This window comes from Hylobates moloch, unplaced genomic scaffold (assembly GCF_009828535.3).
Source record: "Hylobates moloch isolate HMO894 unplaced genomic scaffold, HMol_V3 SCAFFOLD_5, whole genome shotgun sequence".
NCBI classification, from domain to species: domain Eukaryota; kingdom Metazoa; phylum Chordata; class Mammalia; order Primates; family Hylobatidae; genus Hylobates; species Hylobates moloch.
Genome location: NW_026652280.1, coordinates 116,727,430 through 116,742,632, shown reverse-complemented (window position 1 = coordinate 116,742,632; position 15,203 = coordinate 116,727,430). Strand labels below are relative to the sequence as shown.

General features: G+C 41.0%; 1 protein-coding gene across 1 annotated transcript in view; it reads left to right on the top strand.

Moving 5' to 3' along the window:
• CD53 (CD53 molecule) overlaps positions 1-14,866 on the top strand; it is a 28,481-nt gene extending 13,615 nt beyond the window's left edge. The window contains exons 3-9 of the mRNA XM_032155049.2: positions 6,956-7,035; positions 7,912-8,100; positions 9,899-9,973; positions 10,535-10,630; positions 12,246-12,326; positions 13,401-13,484; positions 14,721-14,866. Of these exons, the coding sequence (XP_032010940.1) occupies positions 6,973-7,035; positions 7,912-8,100; positions 9,899-9,973; positions 10,535-10,630; positions 12,246-12,326; positions 13,401-13,484; positions 14,721-14,792 (660 nt within the window). The 5' untranslated portion in view covers positions 6,956-6,972 and the 3' untranslated portion in view covers positions 14,793-14,866. The remainder of the gene's footprint in view (positions 1-6,955; positions 7,036-7,911; positions 8,101-9,898; positions 9,974-10,534; positions 10,631-12,245; positions 12,327-13,400; positions 13,485-14,720) is intronic.
• The last annotated feature ends 337 nt before the right edge of the window (positions 14,867-15,203 follow it).

Sequence of the window (15,203 nt, the reverse complement as noted above, 5' to 3'; positions counted from 1 at the left end):
TAATAGTGTTTGTTTTAGTCTAATATAGACACTCCAGCCTTTTTTTCCCTTTTATTAGTGTTAGTATGGTATCTTTTTCCATCCTTTTACTTTAAAATGTATTTGCTTCTTTATATTTTAAATGCATTTTTTGTAGGCAACATAATTGAGTCTTGTTTTTTTAATCCATCTATTTATTCCTGCTTCATATTTTAACTATTCAGACCATTTCATTTACTGTGATATTGGTATGGTTGGGATTTTAGCATATTTGTTTTTTATTTGTCTCATTTTTCTATTTGTTCTTTATTTTTTCCCATTTGTTGTTCCCCCTTTTTCTCTTTTTCTGGCTCCTTTTGATTAATCGAGTATTTTTTTAAGATTTTTACCTTCACGTGAGATTTCCACTTTGCATATAAAAAGCTCACAGTAGTATACTTCCATTTCTCCCTTCCCAGTCTCTACACTATTATTATCATAAAGTTTACTTTTACATTTATTATTAATGCAATGCAATATTATTTTTGTTTGAACAGTTCAGCATCTTTTAAAGAGATTTGGCTGGGCGCGGTGGCTCACACCTGTAATCCCAGCACTTTGGGAGGCCGAGGCGGGCAGATCACAAGGTTAGGAGATCGAGACCACGGGGAAACCTCGTCTCTACTAAAAATACAAAAAATTAGCTGGACGTGGTGGCAGGCACCTGTAGTCCTAGTTACTCGGGAGGCTGAGGCAGAAGAATGGCGTGAACGCAGGAGGCAGAGATTGTGTGAGCCGAGATCGCGGCACTGCACTCCAGCCTGGGCGACAGAGAGAGACTCCGTCTCAAAAAACAAAAAACAAAAACAAACAAAAAAGAGATTTAAGACGAGGTGCGGTGGCTCAAGCCTGTAATCCCAACATTTTGGGAGGCTGAGACGGGCAGATCACTTGAGGTCAGGAGTTCAAGACTAGCCTGGCCAACATGGCGAAACCCCCTCTCTACTAAAAATACAAAAAATTAGCTGGATGTGGTGGTGCATGCCTGTAATCCCAGCTACTCAGGAGGCTGAGGCATGAAAATTTCTTGAACCTGAGAGGCGGAGGTTGCAGTGAGCTGAGATCACGCCACTGCACTCCAGCCTGGGTCACAGAGCAAGACTTTGTCTCAAAAAAATAAAAATAAAAATAAATTAAAGAGATTTAAATAACAAGAAAAAAAGTATTGTGCATTTATTCCTGTAGTCACCATTTCTGGTGCTCTTTGTTCCTTTGTGTAAATCTGTAATTCCATCTGGTCTCATTTTTCTTCTACTTAGAGGATTGCTTTTAACATTTCTTGTAATATGGATCTACTGATGAGGAATTCTTTCACCTTTTGTATATCTTAAAGTCCTTTTTTTAAGTTAGTAAAATGTATTTTTATTGGGTGTAGATTTTTAGGATGACAATTTTTTTTTTTTGAGACGGAGTCTCGCTCTGTCGCCCAGGCTGGAGTGCAGTGGCACAATCTCGGCTCACTGCAAGCTCCGCCTCCCGGGTTCACGCCATTCTCCTGCCTCAGCCTCTCCGAGTAGCTGGGACTACAGGCGCCCGCCATCACGCCCGGCTAATTTTTTGTATTTTTAGTAGAGACGGGGTTTCACCGTGGTCTCGATCTCCTGACCTCGTGATCCGCCCGCCTCGGCCTCCCAAAGTGCTGGGATTACAAGCGTGAGCCACCGCGCCCAGCCCGACAATTTTTTTTCTTTAGTATTTTAAATGTGTTGCTCCACTTTCTTCCAGCTTGCCTGTTTTCCAATAAGAAGTCTGCTCTTATCCTTAAAATTGTTCCTTAGTCCATAACAGGTCTTTTTTTCCCCTGGTTGTTTTAAGATTTTCTTTTTATCACTGTTCCTTGAGTACTTTGATTATAAAGTACCTTAGTGTAGCTTTCTTCATGTTTCTTGTGCTTGGAGTTCATTGAGCTATTGAGCTTCTTGGTTCCATAGGGATATTATTTTCATCAAATTTAGGATTTTATTTAGTCATTATTTCTTCAAATATTTTTCTATCTCTCTTCTCGCCTCATTTTAGAGACTCCAATGACATGTATATTAAGCCACCTGAAATTATTTCTCAACTCATGATACTCTGTTCATTTAAAACATTTTATTTTCTGGCCAGGCATGGTGGCTCACACCTGTAATCCCAGCACTTTGGGAGGCCGAGGCGGGTGGATCACTTGAGGTCAGGCATGCGAGACCAGCCTGGCCAACATGATGAAACCCTGTCTCTACTAAAGATACAGAAATTAGTTGGGCATTGTGGCATGCACCTGTGGTCCAGCTACTTGGGAGGCTGATGCAGAATTGCTTGAATCCAGGAGGTGGAGGCTGCTGTGAGCCAAGATCACACCACTGCACTCTAGCCTAGGCAACAGAGCAAGACTCTGTCTCCAAAAATATATATATATATATAATATATATATATTTTTTGGTCTGTCTGTCTGTGTTTGAGGATATTTTCTCTTGCTGTCTTCAAGTTCACTAGTTTTTTTCTTCAGCAATATCTAATCTGCCATTAACCCAATCCAGTGTATTTTTTATGTCACACATTGTAGTTTCATCTTTAGAAGTTTGATTTGAGTCTTTTTTATATTTTCCATGTCTCTATTTATGTTTATTTTATTTTATATTTTATTTTTTGAGACGGAGTCTCGTTCTGTTGCCCAGGCTGTAGTGCAGTGGCACGATCTCGGCTCACTGCAAGCTCCGCCTCCCGGGTTCATGCCATTCTCCTGCCTCAGCTTCCCGAGTAGCTGGGACTACAGGCGCCCACCACCACGCCTGGCTAATTTTTTCTATTTTTTAGTAGAGACGGGGTGTCAGCCAGGATGGTCTCGATCTCCTGACCTTGTGATCCGTCCACCTCAGCCTCCCAAAGTGCTGGGATTACAGGCATGAGCCATTGCGCCCAGCCTATTTTTTTGAAAACATAGTATCTGGCTTAATGGCTTTACTAATCTAACACCTGGGTTGGTTTTCCTCTATCGCCATGTTATAGGTTGTACTCTCTTGCTTCTTGCATGCCTGATATTTTGAGTGAATCTATGTGTAAATTTTACTTTGTTGGGTGCTAAATATTTGGCATTCCTATAAATCTTATCGAGCTTTGTTTTAGGATGCACTTAAGTTACTTGGAAAGTGTTTAATATTTTGGGCCCTTACTCAAGATTTGTTGGGTAGAACAGTGTTCAGTCTAGAGCTATCTGTTCCCTATTACTGAGGCCACATCCTTCTGTGTACTCTAGCCTGTGAATCTTGGGGTTTTCCAGTCTGACTGGTGGGAATAGTCACTGGTGCTGTGTGAGTGCCAGGCACTGCTCAGATGGTACCTATCCTTGGGTAGTTTTGTACATGCAGATGCTAATCAGGACTCAGCTAAATTCTTAATGGACACTTTGGTAGACTGAATAATAGGACCCAAATATGTCCATGCACCTTATAGGGCAAAGATGACTTTGAAGTTGTGATTAAATGAAACATCTCGAAATGGGGTGATTATCCTGGATTAGCCAGGTGGTTCTTATCTAATCATATGGGCCCTTATAAGAATGAAGCAGGAGATAAGAGTGGAAAGTAGCAGATGTGATGACAAAAGCAAGAAGTTGCAACATGCAAGAAAGGAGATAAGGAATGCAGGTGACTTTAGAAGCTGACAAACACAAGGAAACAAATTCTCTCCCTGAGCCCTTAAGAAGAAATGTAGCCTAGCCAACAACCTGAATGTATACTTCTGACCTTCAGAACTGTAAAATAATAAATTTGCGTTGCTAAGGCACAAAGTTTGTGGTAATGTTTTAGCAGCAATAGGAAACTGATGCAAGCACCCGCTGCAAATCTCTGGAGTTTGCTCTCTGCGCACCTTTCTTTTGTACATTGCTGTGTCCTGTAAACCCTAGCTGCCTTGGTCTCCTCAAAGTCTCAGCTCTGCCAGGCTCTCCCTCTATGCTCCATGGTTTGGAAACTGTCTGTGAATATAAGCTGAGGCAATCACAGGGCTCACACAATTTATTTCCCATCTCTCATGGGTCTGTGTCCTTCATTGTCTTACATTCAGTGTTTTGCAGATCATTATTTTATAATCTACATTTTTTAGCTGTTTCAGGTGAGGGGGTAAATCTGGTCCCTGTTAATCCATTGGCCAGAGGCACATTTCCCAAATACGTGATTTTATATTTTTACATTAAGAAAAGGAAAATGAAAAAGGTGAAATGAATTTTAATAACATTTTAGTTATCTCAATATGTACAAAATACTATAATTTAAAAATGTAATCCATATTGAAAAATTACTGACATAATCCTTTTTGTACTAAGTGTATATTTTACACTTATAGCACACAGTCATTCAGACTAGCCAGATTCTAAGGGCTCAAAGCTGTAGCACAGCTCTAGGGTACAGTGAATCATGAGAGTCCGTGTTTAGCTGCTCAAGGGGACTACATTCATTTGAATGTTTCAGCTTTAATGTCCTCCACCATGAAATATTCTTTGATCAACCCAGCTGAAAATCTTTGCATTTTCATGGCCTTTGTTACTGCTCTTTGGGACTTGACATATTTTATCTTTTATTGATTGATGTAGCTTGTGCAAAGGGCAACAGGAAGGATTCACAAGAATTTGGAAATGAGGACTGGCAAATGTCACATTCTAAGAGTTAATTTAATTTTTTAAAATTCTAGATAAAATGAATAAGATTATTTATTCATAGATATGTCTTACTCTATGAGATATTTTGTCATGTGATACTGATAAAGGGCTGGGAAACACTCAAATTCATCATTCACTCCTGATAAACAGAGTAGTTCTTTAAGACTCAATAATCGGCCGGGCGCGGTGACTCAAGCCTGTAATCCCAACACTTTGGGAGGCTGAGGTGGGTAGATCACCAGGTCAGGAGTTCGAGATCAGCCTGGCCAACATGGTGAAACCCCGTCTCTACTAAAAAAAAAAAAAATACAAAAATTAGCCGGGTGTGGTGATGGGCGCCTGTAACGCAGCTACTCGGGAGGCTGAAGCAGGAGAACGGCTTGAATCCGGAAGGTGGAGGTTGCAGTGAGCTGAGATCATGCCACTGCATGCCAGCCTCGGCGAAAGAGCAAAACTCCGTCAAATAAATAAATAAATAAATAAATAAAGACTAAATAATCATGGGTTCAATTTATTGAGTACCGGTCTTGCTGTATGCCAGTCTGTGTGATAAGATCATTTAATATTCACATGCACCCTATAAGGGATAAGTGTTGGACCGTTTTACATAGGAAGAAATTGTGACTGGAACTGTTAAGTTGGTGTCCAATTCTCACATAGCTGTTTAGAGGCATATGTAAGAGGAAAATTCAAGTTTGACCCCAAAGCCTGGGTAGTAAATCATCACGCTTTACTTCTGATATTCAAATGCATTTATAATCTAATTTATTTTCTTTTAATTTTATTAAAGTAATGATGTAGATTTAAGAATAATCCTGAGGAGTAAGACAAGAAGAAAAAGGGGGAAAAGAGCACAAAGTAAAGGAAAAGGGTATGAGATAGAGACAAGTATTTGGTGTTTACAACAGAGAAATTCACTTTATTGTGGAAGAGAAGTAGATCATCAGGCTTATCTACAGCCTGAATGAACTATTCCCTCAAGACCATGTGATTCCCGGGTACCTTGAAACTGCAAAGAAGATACTATGGATTGCATAAGTGACCCATGCACTGGAAAAGGCATAATTTTAATGGAAAAAATCACTGCCTCAACATTCTGCTTGATATATCGGTCCTGTGCACAGTTTTAAAAATGAGTCACTTTATAGAATATCATTACCTCTGACAGAAAATTCAAAATTCTGGCCAGGTGCAGTGGCTCATGCCTGTAATCCCGGCACTTTGGGAGGCTGAAGCAAGCGGATCACCTGAGGTCAGAAGTTTGAGGCCAGACTAGGCAACATGGTGAAACTTCGTTTCTACTAAAAATACAAAAATTATCTGGGCTTGATGGTGTATGCCTTTAGTCTCAGCTACCTGGGAGGCTGAGGTGGGAGGATCACTTGAGCCTGGGAGGCGAAGGTTGCAGTGAACTGAGATTGTGCCACTGCACTCCAGCCTGGGTGACAGATTGAGACCCTGAAAGAAGAAAGAAAGAAAGACAGACAGAGAGAAAGAGAAAGGAAAGGAAAGGGAAAAGGAAAATGAAAAGGAAAAGTCAAAATTCTGTATCTGGATTTCTAGAATTGAGGACCAGACATTGGACATTGATGTCCTCACTAAGAAAATGACATTCTAGTTGAAAAAAATAAAGCTTACATTGCTATCTCTTTTTACTTCCCCATTGCATATTTGTTGGCTTGTTTTATCTCTGCTGTAAGAATGTTATCTTCTGGAGGATAGCTACTGCTTAGTCATGGTTGCATCTTCCACAACATCTAGAACAGGAAACATAAATGTTTCTGCAATAAAAGAATAAATGAGGCGTGGATATGTTCCCCCTACTTTCATGTGGAGAAGTTTACTGATCAAACGTATTATGTACATGAATCACAGAGTATTTAAGAAACTGGCTGATCGAGCTGTTGGCTTTCTTGATGGCTGATTGACCAGTCCATCCCTGACTTCAAGGGCTTAAGTGCCCAGGCACTAGTTGCTAATACTGCAGTTAGAGCTAAAGCACTGGCCTGGTCTCTGTCACTGTGACTCATCCTCTTCTAAGAATGGCTCTATTTTCTTCTACAATACTTAATTCAATGTTAAGCATTGTTGGCTTGCTGAATTGGACAAAAAGTGAATGTCTAAGATGAGCCAGTTGGTATTTCAGTTCAGAACTAAGAAAGCGGAGAGTTTGGGGAAACTTTCCAGAGGAGAGCCACAGCTCAAACCCAAGGTAATGTTAGAGATCCCTGAACATTTGTGCACTCCGATCTCTGGCTACCTTACAGAGCCAGGTAACTTACTTCCTTCTTCCTTATTCCTTAGGGCAAGAATATCACGGCATGGGCATGAGTAGCTTGAAATTGCTGAAGTATGTCCTGTTTTTCTTCAACTTGCTCTTTTGGGTAAGTGTGTCTCTTCTGAGCATGGTTAAGCTCACCTTTACCCAGCTAAGCTCTCCTCATTCCTCTACTGAAGAGGCTGGTGTGGGGTAAAATGCATGCATATTTGGGTCATGTCCAGCACAACCATCCTAGAAACAAAGGAGGAATAATTTTTCCCCTCTTCCTGCCACAGAATAAACCTGCAAAATTGAAAGGTACTAGTGCAGTTATTAATGGAGGTGCTGTTTCTCTCTTAGGGCTTTAATTTACTACTACTCATAGCTAACATATATAGGTGAGAAACCTGAGACTGTGCTCTGGATATTGAGTGCCTCTGTTTTTCTTGTCTTTTTTTTTCTAGATTCCTTGAAATAATAAGTGATTGAAAGGAAAGTCACCCCTTCTGGGGAGGTTTCACTGTACAAAATTCAGCAATTGAATTTCAGATATAGGATGGGTTGGTACTTGTGTATATGAGAAGATTATTATAAGTTTGGCTTCTCTAGTTTTCTGCCTAGCTAGGTGAGCTTCCTCAAGCCGGGCATCTTCTCTACATGGTGATGGTTTCTACAGGGAAAGCCATGTGTGAGCGACTGAAAAGATAAGGAACAAGAAGTTAGAGCTATATATGGTGAAGATATTGTGTGGCTCACAGAAGTCATCTTTCCTTGGTATCTGGAAATGGGTAGGAAGAGTTGCGAGTAGGTCTCCACATGAGAAAGCTGGGATTGCCTCTCCAATGTAAGCATGGAAAAGTTTGGTAAAGAAATTGTTCATGAGACTCTTGATTGAGCCAGTTAAAAATAAAGTGATTTTGATCTCTAGGAAGTGAGAATATGAGGAGATCCCCAAGAACCACATTTTGCTTCAGGATATTGTGGGAATTCTTCCTTTCAGATCTGTGGCTGCTGCATTTTGGGCTTTGGGATCTACCTGCTGATCCACAACAACTTCGGAGTGCTCTTCCATAACCTCCCCTCCCTCACGCTGGGCAATGTGTTTGTCATCGTGGGCTCTATTATCATGGTAGTTGCCTTCCTGGGCTGCATGGGCTCTATCAAGGAAAACAAGTGTCTGCTTATGTCGGTGAGTCCTTACAGAAGATGTGGTGCCCCATGTCGGGGAGATGGTGCCTAAATCCCAGGCAAGATGTTTCTTGGTAGATCACTTATAGGCACAGAAAGATCATAGGAAAATGAGATTAGCACCTTAGATCAGCCAAGTCTGCCCAGACCAATAGTATATTATGTATGACTAGGGTCCCATGGACAGGTGAAAGAGGGCATTGCTATCCCCCTTGTAGCCATTTTTACACTGCTAATAATGACTTTTCTCATTATTATAATTCCCCTTTACAGCATTTTATTTTTTCTTTATGTCTGGATGAAATCAGGTATCATCCATCTTCCAAAATCCTCCTCATGCTAGCTATTATTATGTACTTTCAGATTCTGACTCAGAGTCGCTAACTAATGGAAAATAATTTCTAGACTCTTTCCTCCCCAAATGCCAAAGGATGCTTCCTTAACTCATATCTGCACAAGATACTCCGTAGAGAGATCTAACTTAGGTGAGGGCTCTGGCTGCAGCCATTGAGGTCTAATGTGAGAGATGCTAGAGCCTTTTGCATGTTCCCTATCAGGTACTATCCTGAGGAGTACCTTAAGGCTTAGGTTTTGCCTGTAAGCACAGTGCCTGCAGAGCACTGAGCTCTACATTTCTCTAGTGTTCCCAGAACAGAGCTTGGTGTAACAGTGCCACTCTACCAATAGGCGTGGGTTTCTAATCACCTTGGTTCTTCCTTAAGTCAGTTGGTTAATCTTTTTTCCATTATGGTTCAACATTTTGGTGGTGGTTTTTTTTTCTTTATTTTTTTTCTTGTTGCTGTTGTTTTGGAGATGGAGTTTCACTCTTGTTGCCCAGGCTGGAGTGCAATGGCATGATCTCAGCTCACCACAGCCTCCGTCTCCCGGGTTCAAGCCATTCTCCTGCCTCAGCCTCCCAAGTAGCTGGGATTACAGGCATGTGCCACTGTGCCCGGCTAATTTTGTATTTTTAGTAGAGACAGGGTTTCTCCATATTGGTCAAGCTGGTTTCTAACTCCCGACCTTAGGTAATCCACCTGCCTTGGCCTCCCAAAGTGTTGGGATTATAGGCGTAAGCCACTGCGCCCAGTCGGTATGGGTCAACCCTTAAACTGGAGCCAAGAGAAAGAATTAAAAAAAAAAAGTCCCTCTTCTCAGATATTTCTCAGACTAATGGCAAAGGATGGAAGATAGCAGACATGGGGTAAAGTAAATGTTTTAAGCAGTCAAAATTAACGTTGGGGTAAAAAAGGTGAAGGAGAAGGAATAAGTGAAAATGTTTTCTGTTGTGTATTATTAGCATAAAAGGAATAAGCATTGAAAGCTGGAAACAAATACGAATTAGAACCATGGCTAGGACCCTTCTTTCCACCACTGTACAGGGCTCCTCTCAGCCACTACTGGCAGTCCTCCACCCAGAGGTATCCCTGATCTTGTAGAAAGGACCAGGCCCCAAATGATCTAGTTTACCGACCTTTTGCTTAACTGCTTCAAATGGCAGATGTCTAAATTACTTAACTTATTCAACAGGTGGTGTTGTGTATGTAGTATGCATGTAGTGCTCTGACAGGCACAGCAGGTAGGAGAGAGCAAAGAAGACAGTTGATCTGCCCTCTAGAGTCTAATTGTAGAAAAAGAACACATATTTTCACAAAACAAAAGAAGGCTTACAACGGCCCGAGGAGGCAGAACAGGAACATCCTGCACGTGTGCAAATGCCCCTGGATGCTCCCAGAGCTGAGTGGGAGTGGGACGAGAATAGGGATCAGTGCTGTGAGAATGTATCTGCTTTGTCCCAGTTCTTCATCCTGCTGCTGATTATCCTCCTTGCTGAGGTGACCTTGGCCATCCTGCTCTTTGTATATGAACAGAAGGTAAGTTATAAAGACAACAACTCATTGTCTTAATACTGAAAGTGGGGAGTATGCAGTGGAGAAGTTGGTACAAAATTACAAAATAAGTCCTATAATAGAGATAGAAATGAGGTGGAAGGATAGAGGAAACAGAGAGTAATTGTAATTGGGGGGAGAAAAAATTTTTATGAAAGAGATTGTATCTGAGTGGTATCTTGAGAGGTGCCTGGAAAGAACAGTAAAACAAGTGTCTCTTCCTCTATTGCTTTCCTCTGTGTATTTGGCAGGAGAGAATGTCTGCCTCAGTGCCTAAGGATAGTCCTTGCTTTAATTGCCCCTTTTCCTCCCTTGTAAAGCCAGAGCTCTAGAAGGAAGCAAGACTACTAAATACTTCCTCCTTCAATGCCACCTCATGCTCAGCATGTATGCCCATAGATAAACACCCTCCCCTCACCCTTAGTTCTGAGGAGACCATTTGGAAGGGAAGAGCAAGTGGAACCACTAACCTATACTGGAAATTCCTTATTCCTTGAACTCACCTGCTTTTTACCATGTCCCCTCTGCTGGAATGTGCCTGCCCAGCTGAATGAATATGTGGCTAAGGGTCTGACCGACAGCATCCACCGTTACCACTCAGACAATAGCACCAAGGCAGCGTGGGACTCCATCCAGTCATTTGTGAGTACAGGTGGAATCCTCTTCAGATCAGCCCAGACTTCATTTTCAAGCCTAAATCCTTGGGAGCTAGTTCCCTTTTCTGGAAGTTTCAGAATCTAAGGTCCACATCCCTGAATCCCAGAATAATGCCTTGGCTATCACAAACATGGGAGCCCAGTAATTAGTCTGATTAGTACAAAGTTCTCTACATTCTCTCTTTCATCCTTTTCTAACATGAATAGGTTTATTATCTAAGTTCTACTAGGATGTGAAGAAGACCCAAACACAGCAAACTGGATTAGTTTATGTATTTTCCAAAATTTTACTGAAAACAGCATTGTATAACACAAGAAATTGCCATTGAATTCCTGAGTTGCCCAAATCAGGCTTGTTACCTCGCCCACCAACACCCCATTCCTCATGTGCTGTTTCCACCCACAAACATGTATATGTATATGTACAGCATATACAAGCTCTGCATTCCTGATGTGATGTGTTGGGAGATAAAGATGGAGCTTTGCACCAGTATAATCTATTCGTGTCTCAAAACAGTACCACTATGATCACATGCCAGCTTAGTGTGGAGTAGAAGAAATGGCACAGGAATTAGAGCCTGGAGACCAGAATTGGGTAGCCCTGGGGTAGTCACTTAACTTATTTAGATCTCCAATTCTTTATTTTTTCAATTCAGTTTAGAAAACTTTTTATTATATTATTTTTAGAAATATACAAAAGTAAAGAGAAAAACAGAAAAATGAATCTCTCAATTCTTCAAGTTAACATTTTCCAGTGTCATCTCATCTAATTCCCCACACTTTTTTCGTTAGAATACGTTAAAGCAAATACTAGACAATATATTATTTCACCCACTAAATATAAAAGAACTTCTTTTTAATACACCTAAAATTTTATAATTTCTTAATACCACTAATAAAGTCTATAATTAAATTTCCCTAATTTTCTCAAAAAATTTTATTGACTTGTTCAAATCAAGATCTTAACAAGGCCTATGTGTTTATATTTGAATGATAGGTCTCTCTATTTATCTTTTAATCTATAATAGTACACCTCTTTGTTCTTGCTCTTTGTAGAAAGAAATTAGGCTATCTGTCCTTTAGACTTCTCCACTCTCTAGATCTGGCTAGTTGCTTCTTCGAGTATTTTGGTATCAGGGAGTCTCTGTCTCCCATAAGCCCCATGAATTTAAAAGTTTGATGTGGTTTTTGTTTTGTGGTAAGGTTGCCATAGCTGTCACTTCCTGTTGCATTGTGTAAGCAGGTACATAATGTCTGACGGTCCTCCTTACTATGATCTTAAGACACAGTAAGATTGGTTGGTGGGTCCAGGGGTGGCCAGCCTAATCCCTCCATTATGCAGTCCCTGGGTGCCTTATTCTTGATCTGTAAAATGTGACTAGATTAAGCACAGGGGTCTCTACTCCACAGGGATCTTATGTGAATGAAATGGTATAACAGATTAGAAAGCATTTTGTTTCAAGGAGCCCATAGTAATCAGACCAATTCTGGACTTCTGCTATAGAGTCAGATCTGAAAGGCCCACCTTTTCCTCTAAGGTCCACAGCCTTTTTTCACTGTTGACTTTCTAACCATCATCATTTTGGGGGTTTGGCTTTTAGCTGCGGTGTTGTGGTATAAATGGCACGAGTGATTGGACCAGTGGCCCACCAGCATCTTGCCCCTCAGATCCAAAAGTGGAGGTAATTTTGTTGGCAATGTTTCTGTTATTGACCTCTTTGTTTAAATGTTTAATTACCTTGGAAACTGCAGTCATAGAGGACCTGGACCTTCTATCGAGAAACAGGGGACCTTGAATAAAAGAGAGGCCAGGGCAACCACCTTGGGTAATTAGAAAAGTCAGAAAAACATAGGAACAAACTCATTTAGACTAGAGACACTGTGATTGATCTTGCTACACTAGACTATTACATTAGAGGGGAACAGTTACTTTTGTGTGAAAGTAGGAGAGGGTTGTGTCTAGATATTTCTTAAGCAAGAAGTAGGTCTCCTTATGGTTAAAAGTGAAATGTATGGGGTTGAGATAGAAAAGTTTCTCCCTCTCCCTCTTCCTCTGCTCTTCTTCCTTGGAGATGGCAGAATCCAGCCCCTTAGGAAAATGAATCATAGGTAAAGGAGTAAGGAATTGAGGGAGACAGAGTTAGTGGAACTACTGAAACAACCTGTCCAATTCATTTGGACCTCCAGAATAGGCTCTGAGAGGAAGCCACAACTATCTTCCAACTAGACCAAATCCCTGAGGTCTTGCCTCCTCATGTTATCTGCTCCTGAAGGGGTTTGGAAATCTCCAGGATTTTTCAGGTTTGTGGACAAAGCCTAGGACACCCACTGACCAGCAACTGTCCTGGCGCTTGGTAGGGCTATGATGGATTTACTGAATGTTGAAGCAGAAAGTGAAATGCAAACCAATTTTAGTATTGCATGCCCTATGTTAATCTCTGGTCAGCACTGAGTGTTCAAAGACAGTAGGACGTCGGTTGCTGACCTGCCTCTTAGAAGCTAGTTTAACTCAGTGGGTAAGGGTCTAGGACTTCTACATTAGGTACCACTGTAATGATAACAACACCAGAAAAGTCTCTAGTTTAATATTTCCCACCTTATGCCTGTTTCTTCATTCATGCAAAGAAAATAAAAATATAATACCTAAGTCTCTTGTATTACATAAAGCAAAATGCAAAGCACTGTATCTTCCAAATAATCCTCTTGATATGGTGGAATTATAGAGTAGTATCATTTGTAACTGAAATGTTTTCTAGGGTTGCTATGCGAAAGCAAGACTGTGGTTTCATTCCAATTTCCTGTATATCGGAATCGTCACCATCTGTGTATGTGTGATTGAGGTAAGAGCTTAACCACAGGGTTATTGTGAGGATTACATGAATTAAGTCAGGTAAGTTTTCAGAATAATACCAGGTACAGAGTATTTACACAATAAATGTTAGCTATTTTTGCTAGTATCTGAATTCCCCCAGGCAAGTAGCAAATAATGTAATTAACAATTTGCTTTAAGGTATATAGAAAATGTGCTATAAGAACACCTCTTTGCCGGGCGTGGTGGCTCACGCCTGTAATCCCAGCACTTTGAGAGGCCGAGGCGGGAGGATCACGAGGTCAGGAGATCGAGACCATCCTAGCTAACATGGTGAAACCCCATCTCTACTAAAAATACAAAAAATTAGCCGGACGTAGTGGCAGGCACCTGTAGTCCCAGCTACTCAAGAGGCTGAGGCAGGAGAATGGCGTGAACCCGGGAGGCAGAGCTTGCAGTGAGTCGAGATCGCACCACTGCACTCCGGCCTGGGCGACAAAGTGAGACTCTGTCTCCAAAAAAAAAGAAAAGAAAAAAAAAAAGAACATCTCTCTGGTCAATTCATTCCTCAGAGATATGAGTGATTCACATGATTCACAGTCAAACAAAAAGCCACTAAGCAGAATCCCACTTTGATCTCTCCTCAGCTGGTCTGAAAAATACGAATTAATAAAGCATTTCATTTGAAAATCTGATCTTGCATGTTAAGGGGCTGATGATGAAAATTGCAATCAATTTCCTCTTTGTTTCTGTGCTTAGTTTGACAAGTGATGGGTGAATTGAGGGTACTTTTCTGTCCTTTTTAATAAAAAAGGACAAAAATAATGTGATCTTTCTAACATTTTTCTACCCAAGTGTTGGGTATATCATAGATTAGTTAAAACTCAACCAGGAAGCTCAGAGAAAATGATTTTTCTCTGTTTGGAAACAAAGGAGGCATAGAGCATGGATAGAGATAACTCATTGCACAGTGTTCAGTGAGCAGAATATGACCATCCTAGCAGCAGGGCTTCTGTGGCTTCCTCAGAAGATAAAACATGCTCCAGTACTTTACAGCCTGTTATCTTGTCATCACTGACCCCGTTTCTCTCCCCACTGCTATTCTTTAACTAAAGGAAATAGCTCCTGAGAGAGACTTGAAAGTAATGGTTGGAAGGGTGGTTTCAGTGTAATGGATACATTCTTTTTCTCAGAGGCCAGTCCCAGGCATTGTGAAAGAAATGGCTTTTCTTATGAAGACTTCAAATTTTCCCAACTCTTTTCACAGGTGTTGGGGATGTCCTTTGCACTGACCCTGAACTGCCAGATTGATAAAACCAGCCAGACCATAGGGCTATGATCTGCAGTTGTCCTGTGGTGAAGAGACTTGTTTCATCTCTGGAAATGCAAAACCATTTATAGCATGAAGCCCTACATGATCACTGCGGGATGATCCTCCTCCCATCCTTTCCCTTTTTAGGTCCCTGTCTTATACAACCAGAGAAGTGGGTGTTGGCCAGGCACATCCCATCTCAGGCAGCAAGACAATCTTTCACTCACTGATGGCAGCAGCCATGCCTCTCAAAGTGGTGAAACTAGTATCTGAGCATCTTTACACACTTGATCTTAGCCAAAAGGCCGAGAAGCGATATATCTGAGCATCTTTTAGACAAGAGAGGCAAAGAGAAACTGGATCTAATGGCCCAAGATCAAAGTGTGAACCAAGGATATGAATTTTTGCATCTTCCCATTGTCGAATTAGTCTCCAGCC